The sequence below is a fragment of the Passer montanus genome, unplaced genomic scaffold (assembly GCF_014805655.1).
Source record: "Passer montanus isolate IOZ18808 unplaced genomic scaffold, ASM1480565v1 scaffold115, whole genome shotgun sequence".
NCBI classification, from domain to species: Eukaryota; Metazoa; Chordata; class Aves; order Passeriformes; family Passeridae; genus Passer; species Passer montanus.
In genome coordinates this window covers 611,017-632,790 of record NW_024358167.1, presented here as the reverse complement: position 1 = coordinate 632,790, position 21,774 = coordinate 611,017, and the positions used below count along the sequence as shown (strand labels likewise).

At 49.6% G+C, this 21,774-nt stretch overlaps 1 protein-coding gene across 4 annotated transcripts; it reads left to right on the top strand.

Annotated features, from left to right (window-relative positions):
• Positions 1-214: 214 nt before the first annotated feature.
• On the top strand, positions 215-18,663 carry KY (kyphoscoliosis peptidase). Of its 4 annotated transcripts, none has more exons than XM_039696953.1 (12): positions 215-477; positions 1,449-1,511; positions 3,380-3,442; positions 5,006-5,080; positions 5,183-5,215; positions 5,809-5,859; positions 6,939-7,021; positions 7,381-7,489; positions 10,034-10,151; positions 14,325-14,513; positions 15,653-15,843; positions 16,692-18,663. In XM_039696953.1, the coding sequence occupies exons 1-12, from the start codon at positions 345-347 to the stop codon at positions 17,600-17,602; spliced, it is 2,019 nt and encodes a 672-aa protein (XP_039552887.1). In that variant the 5' UTR covers positions 215-344; the 3' UTR covers positions 17,603-18,663. The 4 variants fall into 4 exon arrangements, with proteins under 4 accessions (XP_039552887.1, XP_039552886.1, XP_039552890.1 ...); XM_039696952.1 differs by having other exon boundaries at positions 5,183-5,245; XM_039696956.1 differs by lacking the exon at positions 3,380-3,442.
• The last annotated feature ends 3,111 nt before the right edge of the window (positions 18,664-21,774 follow it).

The following is a 21,774-nucleotide window of genomic DNA, read 5'->3' as shown; positions in this document are numbered from 1 at the left end:
CGCCGGGAAGCGAATCCCCCCCAGCGAACAGTGGTGCTGGGGGATTTGAGTGTAGACAAGTGCTTAAAGCTGAAAAGGGCAGAGAGAGGGGAGGGAGCCGGGGGCACGCTCTGAAACCAGACCCCCCCGCCCGAAACGCAGCTCCTTCCTCTGCTTTAGGAAACGGATCCCTCCTGCGATTTCCTTTCAAAGGTGACTTGTAACCTCTTCATTAGGGTCGGCTTTGGCAGAGCCCCGATGGTGCAGCTGGCCGGGCCGGGGCCGCGCGGGGCGGGAGCGCGCTCGCCTCGCCAGGGCTGGCGGCACTCGCGGCTGCTCGGCGCGGCGGCGCCGGCCGTGCGCTGATGGGTACCATGGACTTTAAGGCAGATGCCAGTGCAGTCACCATCAATCTGCTGCTTATTGTGCGCCCCGAGGAGGCAGCGAGCAAGGAGAAAGGGCAGCGAGAGGGGCAGACGGAAGGCGGCCGAGGCGCAGGTAACAGCGCGCCTGCAGCGGGCGAGGGAGGGCAGGGCTGCGGCTGCACACGGAGAGAGAAGCAGCAGCTTTGGAGCAGGATTTGAGCTTCCTTCTCCTGTTTGCACGCGTGATGCCAAACTCCAAAATGCCAACTTTGTTTGTAGAAGCCCAGCGTGTGCAGCAGAGCCCCGCTGGAGGGGCGCTCCGAGCTGCAGCCTGTGCAGCTGCAGGGCGCGCAGCAACGGTGCAGCCCCGCTGCAGCGGCGGGGACACGCGGGGACACACGGCGACACTAATGCCAGGGCTGTGCTTGCACCTTGCTGTGCCCTGCGCTAGCCTGAGGTGCCCCGCGGGCTCTCTGGGCTGTGCAGCGGGAGCAGGGAGAGGGCTCAGCAGTTCCACTCCACTCCCTGGAGTAGAGGAGCAGAAGTGTTTTGTTTGCAGCGTGCCCAGGCTTTGTCTCCGAGGCTCACTGTCCTGAGCCATTTATAGCTACAGTTTGGGACAGTGTCCCTGGCCCAACTCCCTGTTCTGCAGAGGGTCCTCCAAAAAGCCCCAGCTGTGCTCTGCAATTGCAAGGGGAGCCTCCCTGCAGGAGTAAAGGGAAGAGAACGAGTATTCCTGCTCTAAAACCTGGGAGAGAAGCTGAATTTTCAGACTACCAGTCCCAGGCTAACAACTATAGGCAGAGCTGTCACAAAGTTGTGTCCATGCTCCATCAAGCACGGCATTCAGCACCTGCTCAAATCAGAGCAAATCCCACCAAAGCAGCTTAGGCCTGGACTATTGCACTTTCTGCCCCCTGGTATTTCATACTCTGGCAATACTCAAGCCAAGGCTGCAGATGAGACAGAAGGTGGATCCTGATGACACCTGGCACCAGCTGGGATAATGGGTTGCATGAAAGGGTTTGGGGTGTTTGGCCTTCAGGCAGCACCAACACTTTGGTCCAGGAGGACCCTTTCCAATCTCCCATTTCTATCTTACAGGTTCCAAGGGTGATGGCAATGGAAACAGCAGATCACAGGCAGCTCAGGGCACAGACCTGAACGGTAGGTCACCCTCTCCCCCTGTGAGAAACCACCCCCAGCCCACAACCCAAAGCTCCAAGCTGTGCCTCTCCAGCATAAATGTGCTTACACAACCCATCCCTCTCCAGTGCTTGCAGGGGCTCCAGTGGAGGCACACAGAGGGCTGGAAGGTGTGCCCTCCCTCGGTGCTCTCCTGCCCATGGACAGGATGCACAGGGTGGCACTGCCGAGCCCCCGCACATCCATCTGCAGGGATTCTCCTGCCACGGAGCTCGCTCGGATTACAAGAGCACTGAGCTCTTACATTTCACAGCCAGCTGATGGCAGGGGAAATTCAGTGCCCCCCATTGCTCAGGTTGCAGCTAGAGCTTCCAGAGACTTCCCCAGCACTCACACAGCTTAAAGTAGGGTCTGGGGGATGCAAAGAACCTTTTGAACCTTCTCTCCACCAGTCCTTTCTTCATCTCCCCCTTCAGAGACTGAGCACAAGGCAGGTGGGACTGCTGACCAGGAATGATGTGATTCTAGTTCTCAATGTTCCACTGCCAATTCCCAGGGTTCTGCCCTAAAACAGTTGAGGAGGAACATCTGAGGAGGTGACCCCAGAACTATGGAGCAGCTCCCAGGGAAGGGACTCAGATCATCCCTCTTGTTTTCCTGGCAGTCTAAGTCTGCCATGGCTTAGCAGAGAAAGGCAAGGGCAAAGGTAGAGCAAGACACAGATAATTCCCATGGTACCAGACAGTGGATTTTAGCTACACCAAGGAGGAACTTTGCTTCCACAGGTCAAGCAACAGCAGCATGCAAAAGCCAGGGCTGCTCCCAGCAGGATGCCTGGCAGGAGCCCTGATCCACGTCCCTCTGTAATCAGTGGTGGCTGGAGGTTGCACACAGTCTGGGAGCAAACAATATTTCATGGCAAGGCACTACTGTGGGGCTTTTTTTACAAAGCAGATAACAAAAGCCTCCACTCCAGGAAGCAGATAAATATCCTGCTTTCTCTCCCTCTGTCATGCTCAAGAGGTTCTGCAATCAGAGCTGCAGTCAGCCTCCTCTACGAGTGACTAAGAGGCTGATATTGATCATTTCCCACCCTGGATTACTGGCAGGGGTATTTAGCATGCACATGGAAATCCTTCCCTTGCAGGTCTACCTTAAGTACAATTTAAACCCCTGGGAGGGGGGAATTCAGGCTCCAGAGGAGCAGGCAGATCTTTGGCTCTGGCACCACAAGGGTTAATGAGCTGCCCTTTCACCAGCCATGTCAGTGTCCCTGTGAGGCCTCTGACACCTCTGGTGCTGCCACAATATTTGCAAGCTTATACAATCCCCAGCCCCACTGAGTCAAAGAGGCTGTGGCCCCACTCCTGTCGCTCTGGGGACTGTTCCTTGTCATGGCCACATGGCACAAATGGACAAGCTGTGAGATCCAGGCTCCCCCTGGCTCCTGGTGGGATGGGGATCCCAGGACACTTTGAAAAAGAGTGAGAGATCACCCAGCAGAGCCCGGAGTGAGGGCTCTGTGTCCCCTGGCATTCTCCCTCCCCGGGGCACATCTCTGCTGCCTCCACCCGTGTGGACCCTGGGCACATCCACACCTCCCTCTGCTCCAGGACTCCAGGTCCAAGAGTGTCCCAGAAGGGAGAGGTGGGGATGAGTTGGTGACAGCCACACTAAAGTTCCCCCTGTGCCTCCAAGCCCCCAGCCCTGCCCTTGTCTCCCACCCAGCTAGAGCATCCATCCCTCTGCAGAGGGCTCAGGAGCCACTGAGCTTTGAATCTGAAGAACAGGGCTGAGCTTGCTGAGTCTGAGCAGGGCGGATTTAACCCCATCCTTGCTGGCTGCTTGGCTCTCTCCAAGGCACTGAGAAATTCCCTTTGTGCCCCCAGGCCGGCGTGGCCCCACGGGTCCCCGTGAGCAGACACCACCCATCACCTCGGGCACTGACAAAGGTAAGTGCTGAGCCAAGAGACAGAGCAGGGCTTCACTGAGCTCCCAACAAGCTTTTCTCCAATAAAATAACCCCAGAACATCCCAAAAGAGAGAAAATATCCCACCCTGGGACAGGTGCCCCTCAAAGCACTTGCTGGCCAAGGACTTGTCTGGCCACAAAACACAAGGAGAGCAGCAAGAGCTTCTCTGAGCTTGGGGCAAGCTGCTCTAGTGGCAGGGAGTTGGAGCAAGATGATCTTTAGGGTCCCTTCCAACCCAAACCATTCTAGGATTCCTTATGAAGGATATCTCAATCAGGAATAATTAAATAAAAAATCATAAAAGTACCAGCAATCATTTCATACCACCAGATTTTAAAGCAATGATACAGCACATTGAAAACTTCCTGTGGAATTACATTTTTCATTTGTTAAATGCCTTTCAAACACATCAAAGCAGAAGGCATTCATCACTAGTAAATTTGTCTCTTGAAAACAAAGATTTTTAATTTATGGGGGGAAACTTAGAAAGTGAAAGTTTGAGACAAAAATCCACAAAAAAAGCAAAGTAAAAATAATTTTGAGCAATAAAAAGGCCCTGCAAATATGAAAACTTTAAGGAAATCAAACCATTTGCATAAAGCCCTCTCTTTGAGAAACAACTTCATTTTATCTTTTAATTAACTGACAAAAAACTCTGTTCTGACACCCTGATATCTGCAACCATCCTAGAACTGGAGTCAAATTCTAAGATTTAGGTTTTTACAGCTTATACAGTTTTTCTTGCTTTCTAGTTTTGGGGCTTAAAGGACATTGAATCTCTCTGCATAATCACAGGAAAAACTTCACTTTTCTAAGTGTAAATGCTGCAGAAAAACTTATTCTTTGATGAAAATGCAGATTCCCACCTAATTAGCCAGTTCCAAGAGCTGGCTTTAAAGGAAAACCCCAAATGTCATGAGGTGCAGTGCAGGAGGCATGACTGGATGGCAGCCCCAAGGTGCATTGACATCTTGACCTTCAGCCTCCTGAGTAACTTCTGCCTGCTCCAAAAGAGAAGCCCAGGAGCACATGGGGCTCCTCCAGGGAACCTCAAGAGCTGCAAACCCTTCTGAAATTCCTGCCAAAAAATGCAGCCTCTGTCAAAAAGTTCAGGTAGTTTTTATGAGAGATTCACTCGCTCCTTTTCTGGTATTTGCCTCTCTGAAACTTTAAAGACCAGAGCCCAGGTTTTCAGGAGAGGTTTTTCGGGAGCATCAGGGCATGCCTGGACCACAGCTGGCTGCTCCAGGATGCTGCCTCTTACAGGCAATGGCCTTTGCCAGACATTTTAGTATCACAAGTCCAACCATTTTCATCACTTCAAGCCTTTCTCTGTTTAATTCCAAGAAAAATCAATGCAAGCCATTGATTCTCTGCTTGCTGTAGCTCCATCAAGAGCTCTTTAACATGGTGATAAACCTTGGCTATCACCAGAGCTGCTGCTTTGTCTAAAGTTAAGAGCTGCCTCGACAGGCACTCCTCCTCTCCTCCATATCCTGGTTAGTTTTCCCTTCTCAGGGAGTTTATAATTGCTTCTTGCAGGAACCCAAGTGACAGTGGAGATTCACCACGAGGACACCAGCCCTCAGCTCATCAAGAGACTCTCCTTGGGAAAAGGTACAGCCCGGCTTTAAACCCCGGCAGAGGCTCAGCCCATCCTCCCTTCCCTGGAGCCCGGAGCCTGGGGGGATCCCACTAACCCTGCCTGGCTTCTTGCAGGTTCCCAGAGGCTGAGAGGACATGACAACAAAGGTGAAGCTCTGCTCTGTCAAGCTCTGCTCTGTTAAGTGTCTCCAAGCTCTGCCTCCCCTGGGAAGCTGCTCCCAGGAGGAGACAGGCTCACTCCCCCATGGGGAGGCTGCTAAAGGGCACGTGCTGCTGGACCCTGCCCACGACTGGGGCTTGAGGAGCAAAATCCTTCTGCTCCTGGGGTGTGGGTGTCTCCTCCTCCTCTGGCCCTGGGATAAGGCGGGTGGTGACACTGCAGTGACCCTCAGCAATCCCCCAGCTGCTGCAGAGCTCCCACTGGGGTTATCTACCAGCTCTGGAGCTCAGCACTCCCTTCTTCCATGCCTGGAGAGGTTTGGCTGTGCTGGGCTGGGGTTTGATGTCTCCAGCCCTCGGGTTAGAACAGGAGCTGCCTGTCTGCTGGGGCATGGGGGCTCTGCAGGAGCACACTCCACAAGGTGCTCACATCCATGTCCAAACACAAGGGAATGGGCTAAGAAGAGCCTCACTTCCAGCTTTTTCCACCCAATCCTGCCCCTCACCATTATTTATTTCTAGTTGTCTTTTTTTTCTGTAGGTAACAACCTCCTCCCTCCCTCTCCTTCTCTGCCTTGCAGGTTTCCAGAAGACTGAGGCCCCACGGCCACCAGGAGCAAAGGACCTCCATGGTAACCATCCATCAGCAGCAGCAGGGCTCAGCTTCCCAAGCCCCTGATCCTTGGGGTGGCAGAGGGGAGTGGCTTTGGGAGCCCCACACGTGCCCAAGGGAAGGGAAACAGGCAGAACACACAGGAGTGTGGGGTGTGCTGTGGATCCCACTCCTGCACAGAGCCTCTGCAGACAGAACCTGGCAAAGACAGATCCTGACAGCCACATTTTAAAAAAAGACCATTCCCTAACCAAAAAGGCAAAAAGTAATTTTCAGAGCTGTGGAGAGTGGGAACCTTTAAATGTGTAAATCTGCTTGCTCTCTCTTTAGGTCAGTGTTACACCTCCTTTCAAGGAAAATACAGATACACAAACCAGCCTGTTAAGAAATAGGTGCCCACATACTGGTTTTGGCAGACAGGCACCTGCCTGGCACAGGGATATGTCCATCCATTCCCCATGGCTCACTGATGGAAGACAGCAGTGTCAACTCATTCCAAGACTGTTCAAAAAAATCAGTTATCTGGTTAATTAGGGCAAGTTATTAACCATTTGCACACACTGAGTAGAACCAGGAGCTCAGAGCCTATGAAGATGCAGAGGGTAGGCACAGTGGGTTCAGTCCAGCTGCTCCCAGTGTTACCCTCCTCATGTGCCTGAATTCCTGCAGATTTGTGGTTCTTTACCTCACAAAACTCCCAGAGAAGCCCAGCTCTTTTTGCTCGGGTTTTTTAAGAAGTCATATGTTTTCTAAGGCTTGCACAGTACAGATTTTCCCTGATACTTGTGGATTGTTCTCCTGCCCCTCCATGCAATATCCCAGGATTTTCCATGCTGTTATGCAGTGCCAAAGTTGCATGGGCAGCTCATGCTCCAGCACTGCACAAATCCCAGCAGTCTAGACAGGATGGCTCCTGCTTTCCATGCAGCTGGCAGGGACCTCCTGCGGGTGCCCTCGTGTCCTCTGCTCCCTAAGCACCCGCTGATGGATGTCTCCATGGGCCAGCCAGGAGCTCTGGCCCCTTGCTCCACCATACTGCCAGGAAAAACACTCCCTGCCTTCCCAAAACAATGACAACGACAACTCGTTTCTTCCCAGCATATCCATGGGACAAATCCTCTTTGAAATCCATGCCAGTAGATCTGCAGCAATTAAAGAAGCTGGATGCCTACGCATTAAAAGTAAGTCTTGCTTTTGCCTCTGTCCTCCTTCCAGCTCCCCTGCAGCAACATTCCACAAACCTGGCTCCCAGCACCAACACCAGCTTAGGCTGTGCTATGGGGCAATGGCATTAGAATCTCCCCAAACAAGTGAAAAACCTTTTCCCTTTAAACATTAGCAAAGAAATCCCACTCTGGGAACTATAACCAAAAACACATGGACCTACAGCACTGTAGCTGTATTTTTAAGGGAGCTGGAGGCACAGCAGCCTCTGGCAGGTGGGGTCTCACTGCCTTCAGAGGAACAAGAGATGATGAGGACAGATCTACCACAGGGTAGATCTTCCCCATGACCTTGCAATGCTTGTCCCCACGCACAGGTGAACGTCACCAACAGCGTGGAGGAGCTGGTGAAAGCCCTGCTGAAACAAGCCCGGACGGACCTGGAAAAGGTTCGAGCCATATGGATGTGGATATGCCATCACATAGGTAGGCTGAGGGCTCAACTGGAGACAAGGCTGCCACTGTCACCCCTGTCCCACTGCTGTGGCATTTTACTGGGTATTTTGGGTTATTTCCATGTGGGGAGTGGAATGAAGGCTTTCTGGAGGTTTTTATCCAGAAATGCATCCAGAGGGTCTCTCTCCTCACACTGCCAGGCTGCACCAGGTTTGTGGGCCCATGATTAACCCGTAATTAACCTCCATTTGAGGTGTGACCAGACAAGTCCCTAGCAGCCAAGAGCCAGAGCAAAAGCCAGGCTGCCCAACACCAGGGGCCTGCTTGATCACCTTCAGAGCCACCCCACACCACCAGAGCCCAGTTTTGAGGGGGTGAACAGGAGGTGGTGATGATCCAGATTTGAGAAAGAACCTGGCCTAGTGGAAGGTGTCCCTGCACCATGGCAGGCAGTTTGGAATGAGATGATCTTTAAGGTCCCTTCCCACTCAAACCATTCTAAGTTTGTTCTCCATCCCTGTGCCAAGTCCCCATAGTCCCTCCAGCACAGTCTGATGCTGGTGTCTTTGCTCTGGGAGGGTCCCAGTGTCACAGAGGCACCACCAGGAACCCTCCAGCTGCCTTGCCCAGCTCCACATCCCACACTGGCACCTGTATGACTGCAGTTCCTGCCTGTGCCTGCACATTTTCAACCCTCTAGAGAGCTGCATCCACTCAGGTTCCCCTGCCCTTTCCTGCTTGGTCCAAAGGCTGGAGTTACAGAATAACCAGGAGATGGGAAGAGGAGGAGGAGGCAGTACTTGTAGCCTCTCGCACCCGGCACATCAAAAGGGGCTTCTTGCCACCCCAGTGCCTCCATGGGGGAAAACTGGATATGCAAAAATGTTTATTTCCCATTAAGTCTTGGGGGCAGAGAGGCAGAGCTGTCCTTTTCCTCATCTCCCACACATCCTGATGGGGCACTGCTGCAGTGCAGCAAAAGAGCAGTTTGGGCAGCCCTGGCCTCATCTCACAGCCACTGAGATCAGCAGCTGCAGGGTTAGCATGGTGGGGTCAGCCCCAAACTGCTCTAGTCTTGCCCTGAAATATGGAGAGTGCTGATTTCACTGCATGTCCTGAAGCCCAGGCTTTGACTCACCCAGCACTGGTTATTCTGTCTTTCCACTGTTAACCCATTTCTGCCCACACTACCTGGGCAGGGCCTGGCTGGAGCCAGTCCACACTCCTCAGCATTCAGGGGATGTCTCTGGCCCTGACAGCTATGCTGGGATCTCCTCACAAGATTTTTTACACCACCTTGGCCCTGGCTCTCATTCCTTCCTGTGAGACTGACCCCTATTTACACACACAGAAAAGAAACAGAGTTGGGAATTTAAATCTGCTGGCAAAAATGAAATGTATCTATCCTGGAATTGCACTGATGACATAAACTCCTTCCTCGGATGGATTTTAAGTGAGAACCCTGTTCTCTGGGCATCTCTTCCCACTCTGTTCAATCCCTGCCTTTGATGGGCTGCTGTGCCCATGCTGCATCAGCACTAAAGGAAATAATGCTTTCAGGTGTCACTTGCAGCACAAACAGAAAGCCCCAGGAGCCAGCAGCCCTCCAAGTGCCCTGTGCTTGTGGTGGTCAGTGAACAGCCAGGGTGGAGCAGCCAGCCCTTCCCAGCCCTGGAGCCAGCAGCCAGGAGGCATCAGCCAAGCCCCTCGGATGGGTGACAAGCAGGGGCAGCATTTCATCAAAGCACACACAGCCTGCTGCTGCTTTCCTTCCTCTGCCCCAGCACCAAGGGGAGGGGGAACCAGCTGATGCAGCATTCCTGAGAGCTTTGTCAGAAAAATACATCTGTATTTTAAGAAAGAGGTTGTGGACAGGGCCAAGGTTGGTGGGATTGAATTAACCTCCCCAGACCAGTTCTGCAAACTCTGTCTGAAGGAGTCCTGCTGTGCTGCTGTTGTGTCCTCATTCCAGCAAATCAAGATTTCCTGAGCTTCCAGGTATTGATATGACCACACTGGACAGGGCTTGAGCAACCTGGAAGGATCTCATTGGAATGAGATTAGCTTTAATGCCCCTTCCAACCCAAACCATTCTATAATTCTGTGACTCACTTGCAGCAAATCACTCCAAGTGTTTCCCAACAAGCTGCTTTTCAAGTATTTTTAATATAAATTGCTTGTAAAGAGTGCAAAAGTCTCAGCAGTTTCTTTTGAGGCAACACCAATCTGACTCCTCCAAATGCAGAGTGCTCTGGGTTATACTGGGAACTCTTCAGACTGTAGATCCTCCACTTGAGGGCAATTCCCGATGACACCCATTGTGTCCAAAAATCAAAGTTTTCCTCTCATTTGGATTCAACTGCTGAACTCCAGCCCAAGCTTAGACCAAAGGGTGATGAGGGACAGAGCTGTCCCTCTGGCCCAGCAGTGTCCAGGCCAGCGTCCCCAGCACAGCCACAGCTCGTTCCCCTCTGCTCACAGAGCTGAAAAACAACCTGAGCATTGCTACTGCTGCCCATCAGCCCCCTTTTCTCTGGCTTTTGGATGAACCCTTGTCTGTGTTCCTTCCCCCAGAATACGACGTCGTGGGCTACCACAACAAAAGCCAGCTGTCGAGCAAGCCCAGAGACGTGCTTCAGATGGGCAAGAGCATTTGTGAGGGCTATGCCGAGCTCTTTGAACATATGTGCAGGTAAATTAAGTCCAGCAGCATTCAATGCCAGGGAGAGTTAACATTCCTTGTCATCTCCGTGCCTATCCCGTCTGCCTTTGCATTGACTGATGTGACTTTAAGCAGGACGTGGAACTTTAGCTTTCCAGCCATGCTGTGGAAAAACAGCAAGTCCTAGAAAGGTCAATTTTGCTCTCTCCTGCACTCCCTCCACCCCCCTCCCCAGCATAATTTACTTGGTGCCATCTGCTGAGCTTCGCATTGCATTAACATAATGGCAGATGAAAACATGGAGATAATTTGATTAGAAGAAGTAGGATTTTCCTTGGGGTATCTGGATGTGAAGGTTAAAAGCATTGCAAGACTTCAACAAGGAGTGCTGGTCCCTTGCAAGAGGTAGGCAGAGTCCCAGGAGGAACTTTGCCTACACCCTCTGGAGATGCCCCGTCCCCCCAGGGACACTGCCTTGCACTTGCCACTCTGCTCTGTGCCCAGTCTCAAGGTGCAGCACTTTTGAGGCCAATACTGCAATTCCCTTTCTGTACCTGCCATTGGCATTTAATGACTAAAATCCTTTCTTTCTCCAACAAAATCTCATGGACTTCACTGGGGATGAGTCACCAAAACTTCCCCACAGAGCAGGGCTTTGCAGGCACAAAGGCATTTCTAAGAGGCAGCCCCTTCCTTGGGAGGGAGACAGGGATGCAGCCCCAATCCTAATCCCTAAGGAGAGGAGAACCCCCAAATTCCACAGCAAGGAAAGCAGTGAAGGTTCTTGGAGGTTTGGGATCAGTCTTGGGCAGAAGGGTTGCCCAAAAGGAGAAAACTGGACCTGACAACTCAGGGAAAGGAGATGGGAAGGGACTTCATAAAGTAATCCTAAGAGGGTGGGCTTGCAAGATGGCCCTCCCAGGAAGGGGGTTACATTCCTTTGGAAAAATCCAGATTAGTTATTAATAGCACATGTAAGTCACAATTGGCTTTCCACACTATCCAAAGGATTTGAGAAGGTTTTTACCATGGAACAGACAAAACCTACAGGGAAAAGGAGAGATTTAAAACACCCCCAGCATACTGTGCCAGATGCTGAAGTGGTAAATGCTTCCAGCCAACAACATATCCCACAATATACACTTGGTCCATTCCAACTCAAACCATTGTATGACATTGGATCTTGTTTTCTAAAGAGTAAAGAAATAGGATGGTGAAGTATGCATTTATAGCTGCAACCCATGGAACAGTTATTAGCAGTGAGAAGGGGGGAATTTGCATCTGTTCATTAAAAAGCATATGCTTAGTTCATTAAAAGCATTAATCTTTCCAAGGATATCTCTGGCTATTTAAAGGCTCTGTTGATTTACTCTCGATTCCTCAGTTCCAGGCTGATTAGTCACTATGTGATTCAGGAAACCTCCAGTCATCAAGACTATTATATTGTCAAATATTAGCAAAATGTTTAGCTCCTGTTGTGAAAAACTGTACTTAAAGACAACACCCCTTTCTTGCACAGAGGTCTCCTCATCCCTTCTCCCCATGCTCTGTGCTGCTCTTACACTGAGCCTAAGCAGAAAGGCAGGAGGCAAAGAGCACTTGTCTTACAGAAAGGCTTTTCAGAGCCAGGTTTTGGGGGGAAAAGGTGTTTTGACATGCCTTTTTTTCCTAGCTCCTGTGAGGGAACTTGAACAAACAAACCAATTTGCCAGTCACCAGGAGTCTCCCCAAAAGTCCTGCTGAAGGCAACGGCTGACGTTGATTGAGTCCCACTTGTCCCAGTGCCAGAGGGAACAATTCCTGTTGCAGACACAACACTGTCACCTCTGACCACAGCTTTGGCAGCCAGACTCCCTCCCATCAGCTGAGATTCCTGTCACAGAGGAAAGGTGGGCACAGATAGTGGGAAGCTGGCCATAAGGCATCACTTCCCAAACATCAGGTGTGCTAGCAGTGAATGCAAACACAGGCTCCTGACCAATGCTTCAGCAGCACTTATCAAGAACTGGCTTCTCAGCTGACAAGCAGACTCGAGGAGTCTGGCTAAGTGAAGCAGTGCAAATTCATTAATCCAATTTAGGGCAAACCTCACAGCCTGGAATTAGGGAGACACTCGCTCACCAGGGTTAGTGATGAAGGCACAATAATTATTTTCCCAGAGAGGTTTCAGCAGCTCTGGGAGCAAAGCTGGCCTCACTGCCTAAAGGGGATCTGATCAGTTAGCTAGCTGCTCCTTCTTCCTAACCAGTCTGTAAATATCCCAGATTTCACATCCTCTTGCTTCCCCCATTTCCTGCAGGCAGCAGCTTTCCCTCTTTTCAGGCACAGAGGCGTACACCTACCTACCACAAGCATAAACCATTCTGTTCCCTTCTGGAGAAGCCAGATTTGCTCCTTTTTTAGATGAAATGATCAAAGTCAACCTAAAATCAAAGGGAAGAAGATGCCATTGAATTCCAGTGACACCTGTAGTAAGAGCCAGATTATTTCCCACGGTTTTTGAGGCAGAAAAGCAATTTTGTGTCTAATCTCTTTGCTGCACCAAGCAAATGTTGCCAACTGTTTCTTAATTCAGTTCTTCCAGTCCATTTTGTATCTAGGTCGTCTTCAGCCTCACACTGCCACTCCAACCAGTCCTGGAGATCTTCCCAATCTTCTCTCTGCCTGCTTAATTTATCTGTATGAAGTTACTGACATGAGAGACATGAGCACCCTTTTCACCAATACAGAATTGCTCCTTTACAGGATGTTTTAGCTTGGATTTTTGTCTATTACTAGAGAGATCAGTTTAAATGTTCTGGTCTTTATTTTGAGAACTTTGAACACATCCAAACACAAACTCTTCTTGCTGCTTTGCCAACATTCACTGTAATTGAGAGCACCATGAGAGCAGAACTTGTCCCTTAATGTCCCCTCTAAATATCCCAGCTAACAAGAATGTCTAGAGAAGCCTGGAAGGATTAGCTCCAATCCCCATGAAATTAGAGGGAATTTGGTACTTAGCTCCTTGAAACTCCCAGGATCAAATCTTCACTAATGCTCCCAGGCCAGCTCCTAGTCTCAGTTACATCATGCAAATCCAAGCTCTCACCAGTCTTGTCAGAGGAGTTGTTCCAGATTTACTGCCCAGCTCCATGTCAGAATGTGACTCACAGGGGCCTGTGGGCCTTGCCAGCCCCAGACCACCTGCAGCACCAGGCTTCTCCATAGTTTTCCTTCCATCCTGACCTGTTGATTCTGGATACTCATGGAACAGGCAGTGCCTGCCATCACTGCTCCCTCCTCTCCTTTGCTGAAGTGCCCACCTCCCCTGGAAGTGCCCATCCTCTCCCTGGAAAAGCAGCCCTCTTACAAGCTCCACTGCACTGCCACTTGCCAGCCAGTATCTGTTATCAGGCCTTGACTTCTTAACAACCACGCTCATTATCTTCCCCATAAATATCACTTTTCTCCTGAGCCAAACCCACATTATGCAGACAATCTCACTCTGGAAGCCTGCACACTTTATTACTTAAGGTAGTTGTTCCATTTAACACATTTCTCTATGAAGAAGAAAAATGTCAATGCTGTCCTACACAAAAGAGAACGCTCCAAGTGAAGCAATTTTAGATTAATGGTGAAATAAGATGCCAATGTTAGAATCCATCAGCAGAGAGCTTATTAACACAGTGCTTATTTAAATCTTATTTACACATCCACGCAGGTATTCATCATGTTTTTAGAGAGAGACTATTTAATCATTTCTACCCTGGGCAGGCACAAGCTCATTCTTTCAGGAAACTAAATCAGCATCCACAATCCCGTGAGGTCTGAGATACCTCAGCTGGTGTCAAACACCAGGCCCACTGTCACAGGGAGAGAACAGCCTGTGCTTTTAATTTATAATTACATGGGCTAATTGTGGACAGCAGCAAAGGGATTCCACTGAGTAACAAGATAGAGAGCAATTAAGCACACTTTATCTTGTCATCCTCTAACAGTGCTGAATCGATGGTGCATCAGGCAAAAAGACAGGGAATATGCAAAACTGGGAGAGAAAAGGCCCTTCCTCCAGCAGGATGCTCTCAGAATCTCGGTGCAAAGACTACAAAAACAAACAGCCCCACCCAACACCTCAGGCATCATCACCTTTTCTCCTTCCCCAGAAAGACCTGACAGGTTTAACACAGAACCCTCCTGCTGCAGCTTATCATTTCCTTTCAGTCTTGCAGGGATTCAGTGCAAGAAGCTCTCGGGACATGCCAAAGGACACGGGTACAAGACAGGGCAGACCTTCACAGGGGACTCTGACCATGCCTGGAACGCTGTGTACCTCGAGGGAAGGTGGCATTTACTGGACAGCACCTGGGGGAGCGGCTCTGTGGATGATTCCTTCACCAAGTTCACCTACAGGTAAAGACCCCCCTCTACCTGAGTACACAAACCCTCCACAAAGGCAGTAGGAAAGCTGCTGGGACTGGCAAAACAAACAGACACATCTGGGGCCACGGGCAGACCCTCCACAAAGGCAGTAGGAAGCTGCTGGGACTGGCAAAACAAACAGACAATCTGGGGCCATGGGAAGACCCAAAGCTGTCACAGCAGACACCACAGTATGTGCTGCAGTCAAAAGGGCCATGATACACAGAGTGTCACCATACAAGCCCTCACCCAAACACAGTAACACCTTACCTCACCAGAAGGCTTCAGGCATCTGCCCATCCCACAGCAGACACCACAGTATGTGCTGCAGTCAAAAGGGCCATGATACACAGAGTGTCACCATACAAGCCCTCACCCAAACACAGTAACACCTTACCTCACCGGAAGGCTTCAGGCATCTGCCCATACACAGTAACATCGTGGCACTTCAGAAGGCTCCAAGCATGGGCCCTTCTTGTTCTCTAGCCCAGCCTTTTATGCCCTTCTGTTGATGCATTGCACCTGTGTGCCCTCTGCTCCCTTTGGTGGTTGCTCAGTGCCCCTGGGCACTCCATGGCTCATTGCTGTCAGTGCTGCTCACCTGCTGCTCACAGCTGTGCCCACTGGGGATGAGGCTCAGCCCATCCCAATCACCACACACTGTGTGCCTACACAAAGCCATGAGCAAGGGACCAGGCTGCCTGTACAAGGTATGTGGCACAGCCTGAAGAGAGGTATTGGCTCTGAGCAGCAAGTCACAAACTGCTAAAAGCCAGCTGGGTTTGCTTGTCACATCTTCAGTTTAGGCAATAGTCTGTGGCACTGGAGTCACAGCTTTTGTGAATTGACTGCAGTCAACACGCAGTGCCTCCGTCTTTTTCCAGGAGCCTGTGGGTGCAAGGGAATAGTGCAAATACTCAGGGTTTATCCCAAAGCTCAGCATTTGCCCTGGAAACAGAAGACCAAAGCTCAGGTTTCTTCTCTGCCTGGGGAATTTAAAACCCATGGGTCTCAGTTTACCAGCAGCTCAAACCACTCCAACACCCTCTTGCTGAAACCACCACCACTGTGCGGGGGAAGAATTCCCTATTTGTAATTACTCATTTTCTCTCATTTCTCCCTTCTCCCAGGTACAATGAGTTTTACTTTCTGACTCACCCAGCCCTGTTCATTAACAATCACTTCCCAGATAACAGTAACTGGCAGCTTCTTAAGCCCACGCTGACGCTGAAGGAGTTTGAGAACAACATGCTGCACAACAGCAACTTCTACACGCTGGGGCTGCTGGCTGCACACCCAGAGACTCCCATCATCCGAACAGGTAAGGGAGAAGCCATGGAGCACCTTCCCCCATGCATCCCACACCCAACACACACCACTGAGCACCTCTTCAGGCAATACTGAGCGAGTCCAGCAGCACTTTTAATACAAAACCACTCAGGTGCTGCAACTGAACAAGGTGCACATTTAAAACCCCCTCCCTTGGATTTTTCAAGAGCTGCAGGAATTTAACTGGATGGCTAATTTGTGAATGCTAAGAACAGAGTTAAAACCTATGGACATCAACATTTTAGGACGTAATGAAGACTTCAAGCTGTTTGGGAACAGGCTCACAGGGAGGTAGATTAATCTCATAGCTACATACTGGAGAGATCCTGCAATTTGAAGCTCCTGGGAGCAGCTACTGGGCTGGCAATCAGGTCTAATCACCTCTAATTCAGCCTTTCATGATCACAGAATTACAGAATTCTATATTGGTTTAAGTTGGAAGGGACCTTAAAGCCCATCTCATTCCAACGCCCCACCATGGGCAGGGACACCTTCTACTAGACCAGGTTGCCCCAAACCCCATCCCATGCGGCCTGACGGTACTTTCAGTTATATTTCACACAGGCCTTCACATTCTAGCAGACCACAGCTCCATGGCAGGGTGTATCAGAACAGGATAAATGCACATCTCCCAAACAAAGGCCACTCTCATTCTTTCTGAGGGACACTGGTCTAAGCAGACAGATGACAAGCTGTGACCTGACAACTGCAGCTCTTGGTTTTACTTCTAGAGAAACAGCAACTTATTGGGGCCAGATTAGCTTTCCCAGAACAGGGGGTACATTAGGGTTAAAAACTACTGACACTCCTATGCAGCCTCTTTTCTTTTGTATTTCCCAGTAAATGGAAAAGCCTCTGTATCCGTGGACTGCCGCTCCGGCACGTTATTTATGTTCAAGCTGAAGGGAACAGACGAACACGGTTTGATGACTTTGAAAAGACACGGAATGCAGCTGGATCTCTACCCACAGAAGACGGGGAGCCACAAGCTGGAGATCTTTGCCAAGCCCTCCAAGGCCGAGGCTTCGGATGACGTCTACAAGTGCGTGCTGGAGTACGTGGTGGAGTGCGAGTCCGTGGACAAGGCCATGCGCTTCCCCAAGGAGCTGCACCAGCCCGTGGGGCCCAGCTGGTTCTCCGAGCGCCAGGGCTTCCTGCGGCCCTCGCACGGCGAGCCCGTCCTGCACACCAACGACGGGCGCTGCTCCCTCACCTTCACCCTGAGCAAGGACATCAGCGTCCTGACCTCGCTGCACAGCGACGGCAGCGGCAGCCTCGCGGAGGACATGGGCAGGCGGCACGTGCTGCAGGTCCACCGCAGGAACCAGGTGGAGCTGAAGGTCCAGCTCCCGCACGCGGGGAGCTTCGTTCTCAAAATCTACTCCAAGAAGAAGTCGGACCCGGGTAATTACGATTACATCTTCAACTACCTCATCAGGTGCCTGAACACGGAGGTGAAGTGGCCAGCCTTCCCCCAGAGCTACAGCAAGTGGCTGCAAGACTACGAGATCCTGGAGCCGCTCTCGGGCCTGCTGCCGGCCAACCGCAACGTGCACTTCAAACTCAAAATGCACGGCGTTGCCAAGGTGCTGGTCCAGGCTGAGAACACCTACCCCCTCACCCAGAACAAGGGCTGCTGGGAGGGAACCTGCAACACCTCGGGGTGCAGAGAGGTGTTTGTGATGGTGCACGAGAACGCCAACCACAGCTTCTACTCGCACGTCCTCAAATACGAAGTTGAGGCCCAGTAACACCCACTCCTTGTTCTTTCACTCACCTGCATGAACCAACCTCCCCAACACGCCCTAAACCAGCACAGCTTTAGGAGATTGCTCATTCTCTCAACCAAATCTGTTCTTTCAACAAATGCAGGACAACACTTGCAGGCTTTTATGAGACTGCAGGCTCAAAGATGGTCAAGGAAGCAGAAAATCCTGTTAAAAAAAGGAGCAGCAGTGGAAGACATGAGATAAAACCATCACCTACAGTTCAGTAACACTGTCCAGACAAATATTTAGAAGAAAACAACTGACTTGTTTTCTTTCAAACACAGAATGTCTCTGTAGGACATTCTGTGCCAGCAGGGATTGCTGGTTTCCAAGTTATGGACCATAAGAAAAGTCTTACGAGTGCTACTCCAAGAATTCACCTAGTTGTGGGGCAGGATGAAGAAAGTGTACCCTGGTTTTGAGCAGCCACATTGGACATGAGGAACTTCAGGATATTTAAACCAACTTTCATTACAACTGTAGTCAAGTTGCAAAATACATCCGAGGAGAGAGAAGAGTTAGGAAGAAAATACAACATGAAGTTTCCTTGTGCACTTCACTGTCTTACAGATTTCAATAGTACAGGAAATTTTTTTTTTACACTGAATCTTAAATACAATAAACAAAATAATTTTTACCTTTTTATATTAGAGTATCGTAGAGACTTCTTCTGCTGTAATTATATCTGAAGCATATGGGTGTTTCCATAAGGAAAACTACAGTAAAAATGAGAATAAAGCTCTCAGAAATCACTCCTTCCTCCAACCTGTCTGTGCAATACTGCAGCTATAAACTGACGGGGTTACGTGGGACAGCAGGCTGAGTGACATTATTATCATGTAACAAACCATTTGGTGCTGTACTCTTGGAAAATGCCTCCATGCACAAGGCAAAGAGGGGCTTCTACTGAATCCCACCACTACTGCACATCCTGAGATGGAGCAACATTTTTCTAACTGATTCAGATGCCCGTGAACGTTAGCATGACCCAAGAGATATTATGTTTGAGCTTGAATTGAAAATAAATCTGTTATGGTTTTGCACTCTGTTTCATTGACCAAACAATATGAATTCTCTTCCCAAAGCTGCTGTATTTTCCATGCAAAAGAGATGGGTTATTCCTACACTCCCTCCTCAGTGACTGGGTGGCAGGAATTCCTCACAGGGCTGCCCACCCAACTCCTTTGACCCCAGCATCCAGGGCTGAGTTCCCATTTAAGCAGGTTAAGTACCTGCAGCCAGATTCCAGGACCAGCACTCTGTGAGGATGCAGGCTGCTGCAGACAGGAGCTGCAAGCATAAACACCACATGTGAGCTAACAGGGCTTACTCCAGGGGAAGCTGGGAGCACAGCAAAGCTTCAGGATCTTTTTGTACTTGGCGACAACAGGCTCCATATGCAACACAAAAGTAGGTTTTAAGTCCTCCCCTAAACAGCTCAGCGTGTTTGCCCTCAAAAACTGGTGGCAGCAGCTCCTCCCTGCAGGAACCCTCACCAGCCATGGAGCCCAGCAGGCTCCCACTCCCTGGGCATCAGCACAGACTGAGCAGCACAGATGCAAGGCAGACTCGGGGATCTTTTGTTTGCCTAAGGACCTTGAAGGCTAAAGCAAGTATTGTCTGTCAGCACAGACAGTCCTGGTTTATTTTGGTGCCTGGCAGAAGGGCTCTTTTTTCTCAGATCCCACTTTTCAGATCAAGGAGGATACACTGCAGCAGCTTTCATTTCACAGGTCAAGCTGATCCAGTCAAGTATGTCACTTCTTACAATGGCAGGATAAGGAAGCATCCCAGAGAGCTTAGTGACTAAAGAAAACAACTTCTTCCACCAAACAGGGTCAAGGATACCAAAGTACAGACACACTTCATGGAACCACACACTTGATGTTCACAAATAGGCACAAGCACACAAACAGACACTTTGGTAAAGCCTCTCTGCAGGTGACCCTGCTATGAACACAGTCCCTGCTCCTTGTCTCACTTCCACAAGCCCTCTTTCTAAGCTCTATTTCTGTCTCAAGATGGCAGGGGGAACAAAAACTGACCCCCGGAGAGCAGAGAGGACAGTTTATTTCCCCCTACTGAGCACAACCTTGGGGAGAATTCCCTGTTCCTGCAACCCAAGTCTGCAGGCACCTGCAATTCCACACATCTACAGAGTCCCAGATTCTTTAAGCCCTCAAAGTAAAGAGTGACCCCCAAGCATTGTCACAGCCACAGCAGAAAACTGTAACACACTAAAGACAGATGAAGCCTGCACAGCTTCCCACCCTACAGATGTACAAAAGGAAGTGCTGCAAATACACTTCCACACTTTTGTCTCAATCAGAAAACAAACACTGGCTCTGCCTTGCGAGTGTGCAAGAAATTCTTAATGCTATTGAAGGCATAAGTTCAAAGCCAAAAACCCCCTCTTCAGCTTCATTAATTATAAAGTTTCCAGGGCCAGGTGATTATTCCAATGGAGGTTTGACACTGCAAAGGCAGAGAATTGCTGAGAAACCCTGCAGCCCCAGATAAAAGCACCTCAGAAGTCTGCACTTGCTGTGACATCTCCCTTCCAGGATAAACACAGCTCCTTCTCCTCCTCCTCATAAAAAATGCACATTCTTCAGTGCAGCCAAGGCTCCAACACCAGGAGAACAGTTCTGGAACAGATTTCTCAGTTCTCTCAGGGCATCTGCAATGAGAGTAAGGGGGAAAGACAAAGCACACACACACCAACACAGGCAAGTAATTCAGCAGTTCCCCTGCTGCAGATGCTACTTTAGATTACATTAGTTCAAATTTTTAGATGAATGAAGCTGGTGAATGAATTTTCCCCGAATGAAGCTGCTTACTACAGGTATTAGAAATTGATAAAACTGTAGGATTATAGCTGCTAATTAAGCAAATGGATCATCTTCAGTCTTGCTCTTCCCTTCTGCCAACATGAACTGCCAAATATCTCTGAAGGGATATGGAAGAGCACATCAGAAACAAGGCAAAATGTCTCCTGAATGCTGAAAACACCAACAGCATGATGCAACACCCAGTAACTAGTTTGACAAATCATCAGGAAATACAATACTACTTGCAAGGTATCATTTAAAAATGACATTGGTGGTCTCACTGAAGGCTGTGAGGGATCCCTAAGGGTTCTGGCATATCACACACTCAGTGCATCTATAGGTTTATCTGCAAAGAGGAAACAGTTTGGTGCATTCTGCTGTTCAGATTTTATCAAAATGCCCCATGCCCAACAATTCCTTACTTGAGATCTGGACAGACAGGGAGGATGTTCCAAAAACACCCATGGACAGCTCTGCAGAGGATCCAAGGCCACTGCTGGCTGACCACAGTCATTACCAAGGCTGCACAATGAGAATCCAGAAAGGATTTGAAGGTTTTATCCTCTTGAAGGAACTCCACAAGAAACTTAAAACACAATCACTTTTGGATTGGAACATTTCTAAACTCTGGGATGCAGAGATGCCCAAGTGCAGCCCCAGTCTGCAGCCAGGCACCTCCCTGGCTGAACTCACCTGTCTGACACAGTGGCTGGGCTCTGTGTACATATGGTGCTTTTGAATTCCTGTTCCTTGACAGCACTAAACTGCTCTAACACAAGGTGAAGCTGATGGAAAGGAACAGGAAACTTATGGGCATGGAATATTCACATTCCAAGGCTTGCCTGCACAAAGACCATAAAGACTCAGCCACAGGAGAACTGCAGAGACCTCAAAAGAAAACAAGTCCATAGGAAATAAGTCTTGTGCACTCATTAACAACTTACTTTCCTCAAGGAAAGACTGAATATTTTCCCCAAAAGAGGTCACAGATGTATTTTGATGCAGCAGTTCCACTGGATTGTCCAGATTCAACCCAGGCTGGCACCAGCTCACATGGCAGCTGCAATGACATGTGGATGAACCTCACCTGCTTGAGGTGATCCCATCTAGTGTCATTTCTCATTCCTATTTCTCTTTTCCAAGAGCCACATCCAGAATTCAGCAACTCATGCCTCAGCTATTCTGCAGTGCTTCAAGCACCTTGTACAGCAAGATAAAGACACCAGATACTACACAAATTGGAACAGGCAGAAGCTACAAGAACCAGGAAATATTAAGAAATTCCACTTAAGGGCAAATTAACTGGAAAGAAATACAGATACC

Bases quoted from the DNA above. Each gene is read 5' to 3' on its own strand.
- KY (XM_039696952.1), top strand. From the start codon at position 345: ATGGGTACCATGGACTTTAAGGCAGATGCCAGTGCAGTCACCATCAAT. The intron at 5,860-6,938 runs GTAACCATCCAT...GTTTCTTCCCAG, and splicing joins AGGAGCAAAGGACCTCCATG to CATATCCATGGGACAAATCC. The intron at 10,152-14,324 runs GTAAATTAAGTC...ATTTCCTTTCAG, and splicing joins CTCTTTGAACATATGTGCAG to TCTTGCAGGGATTCAGTGCA.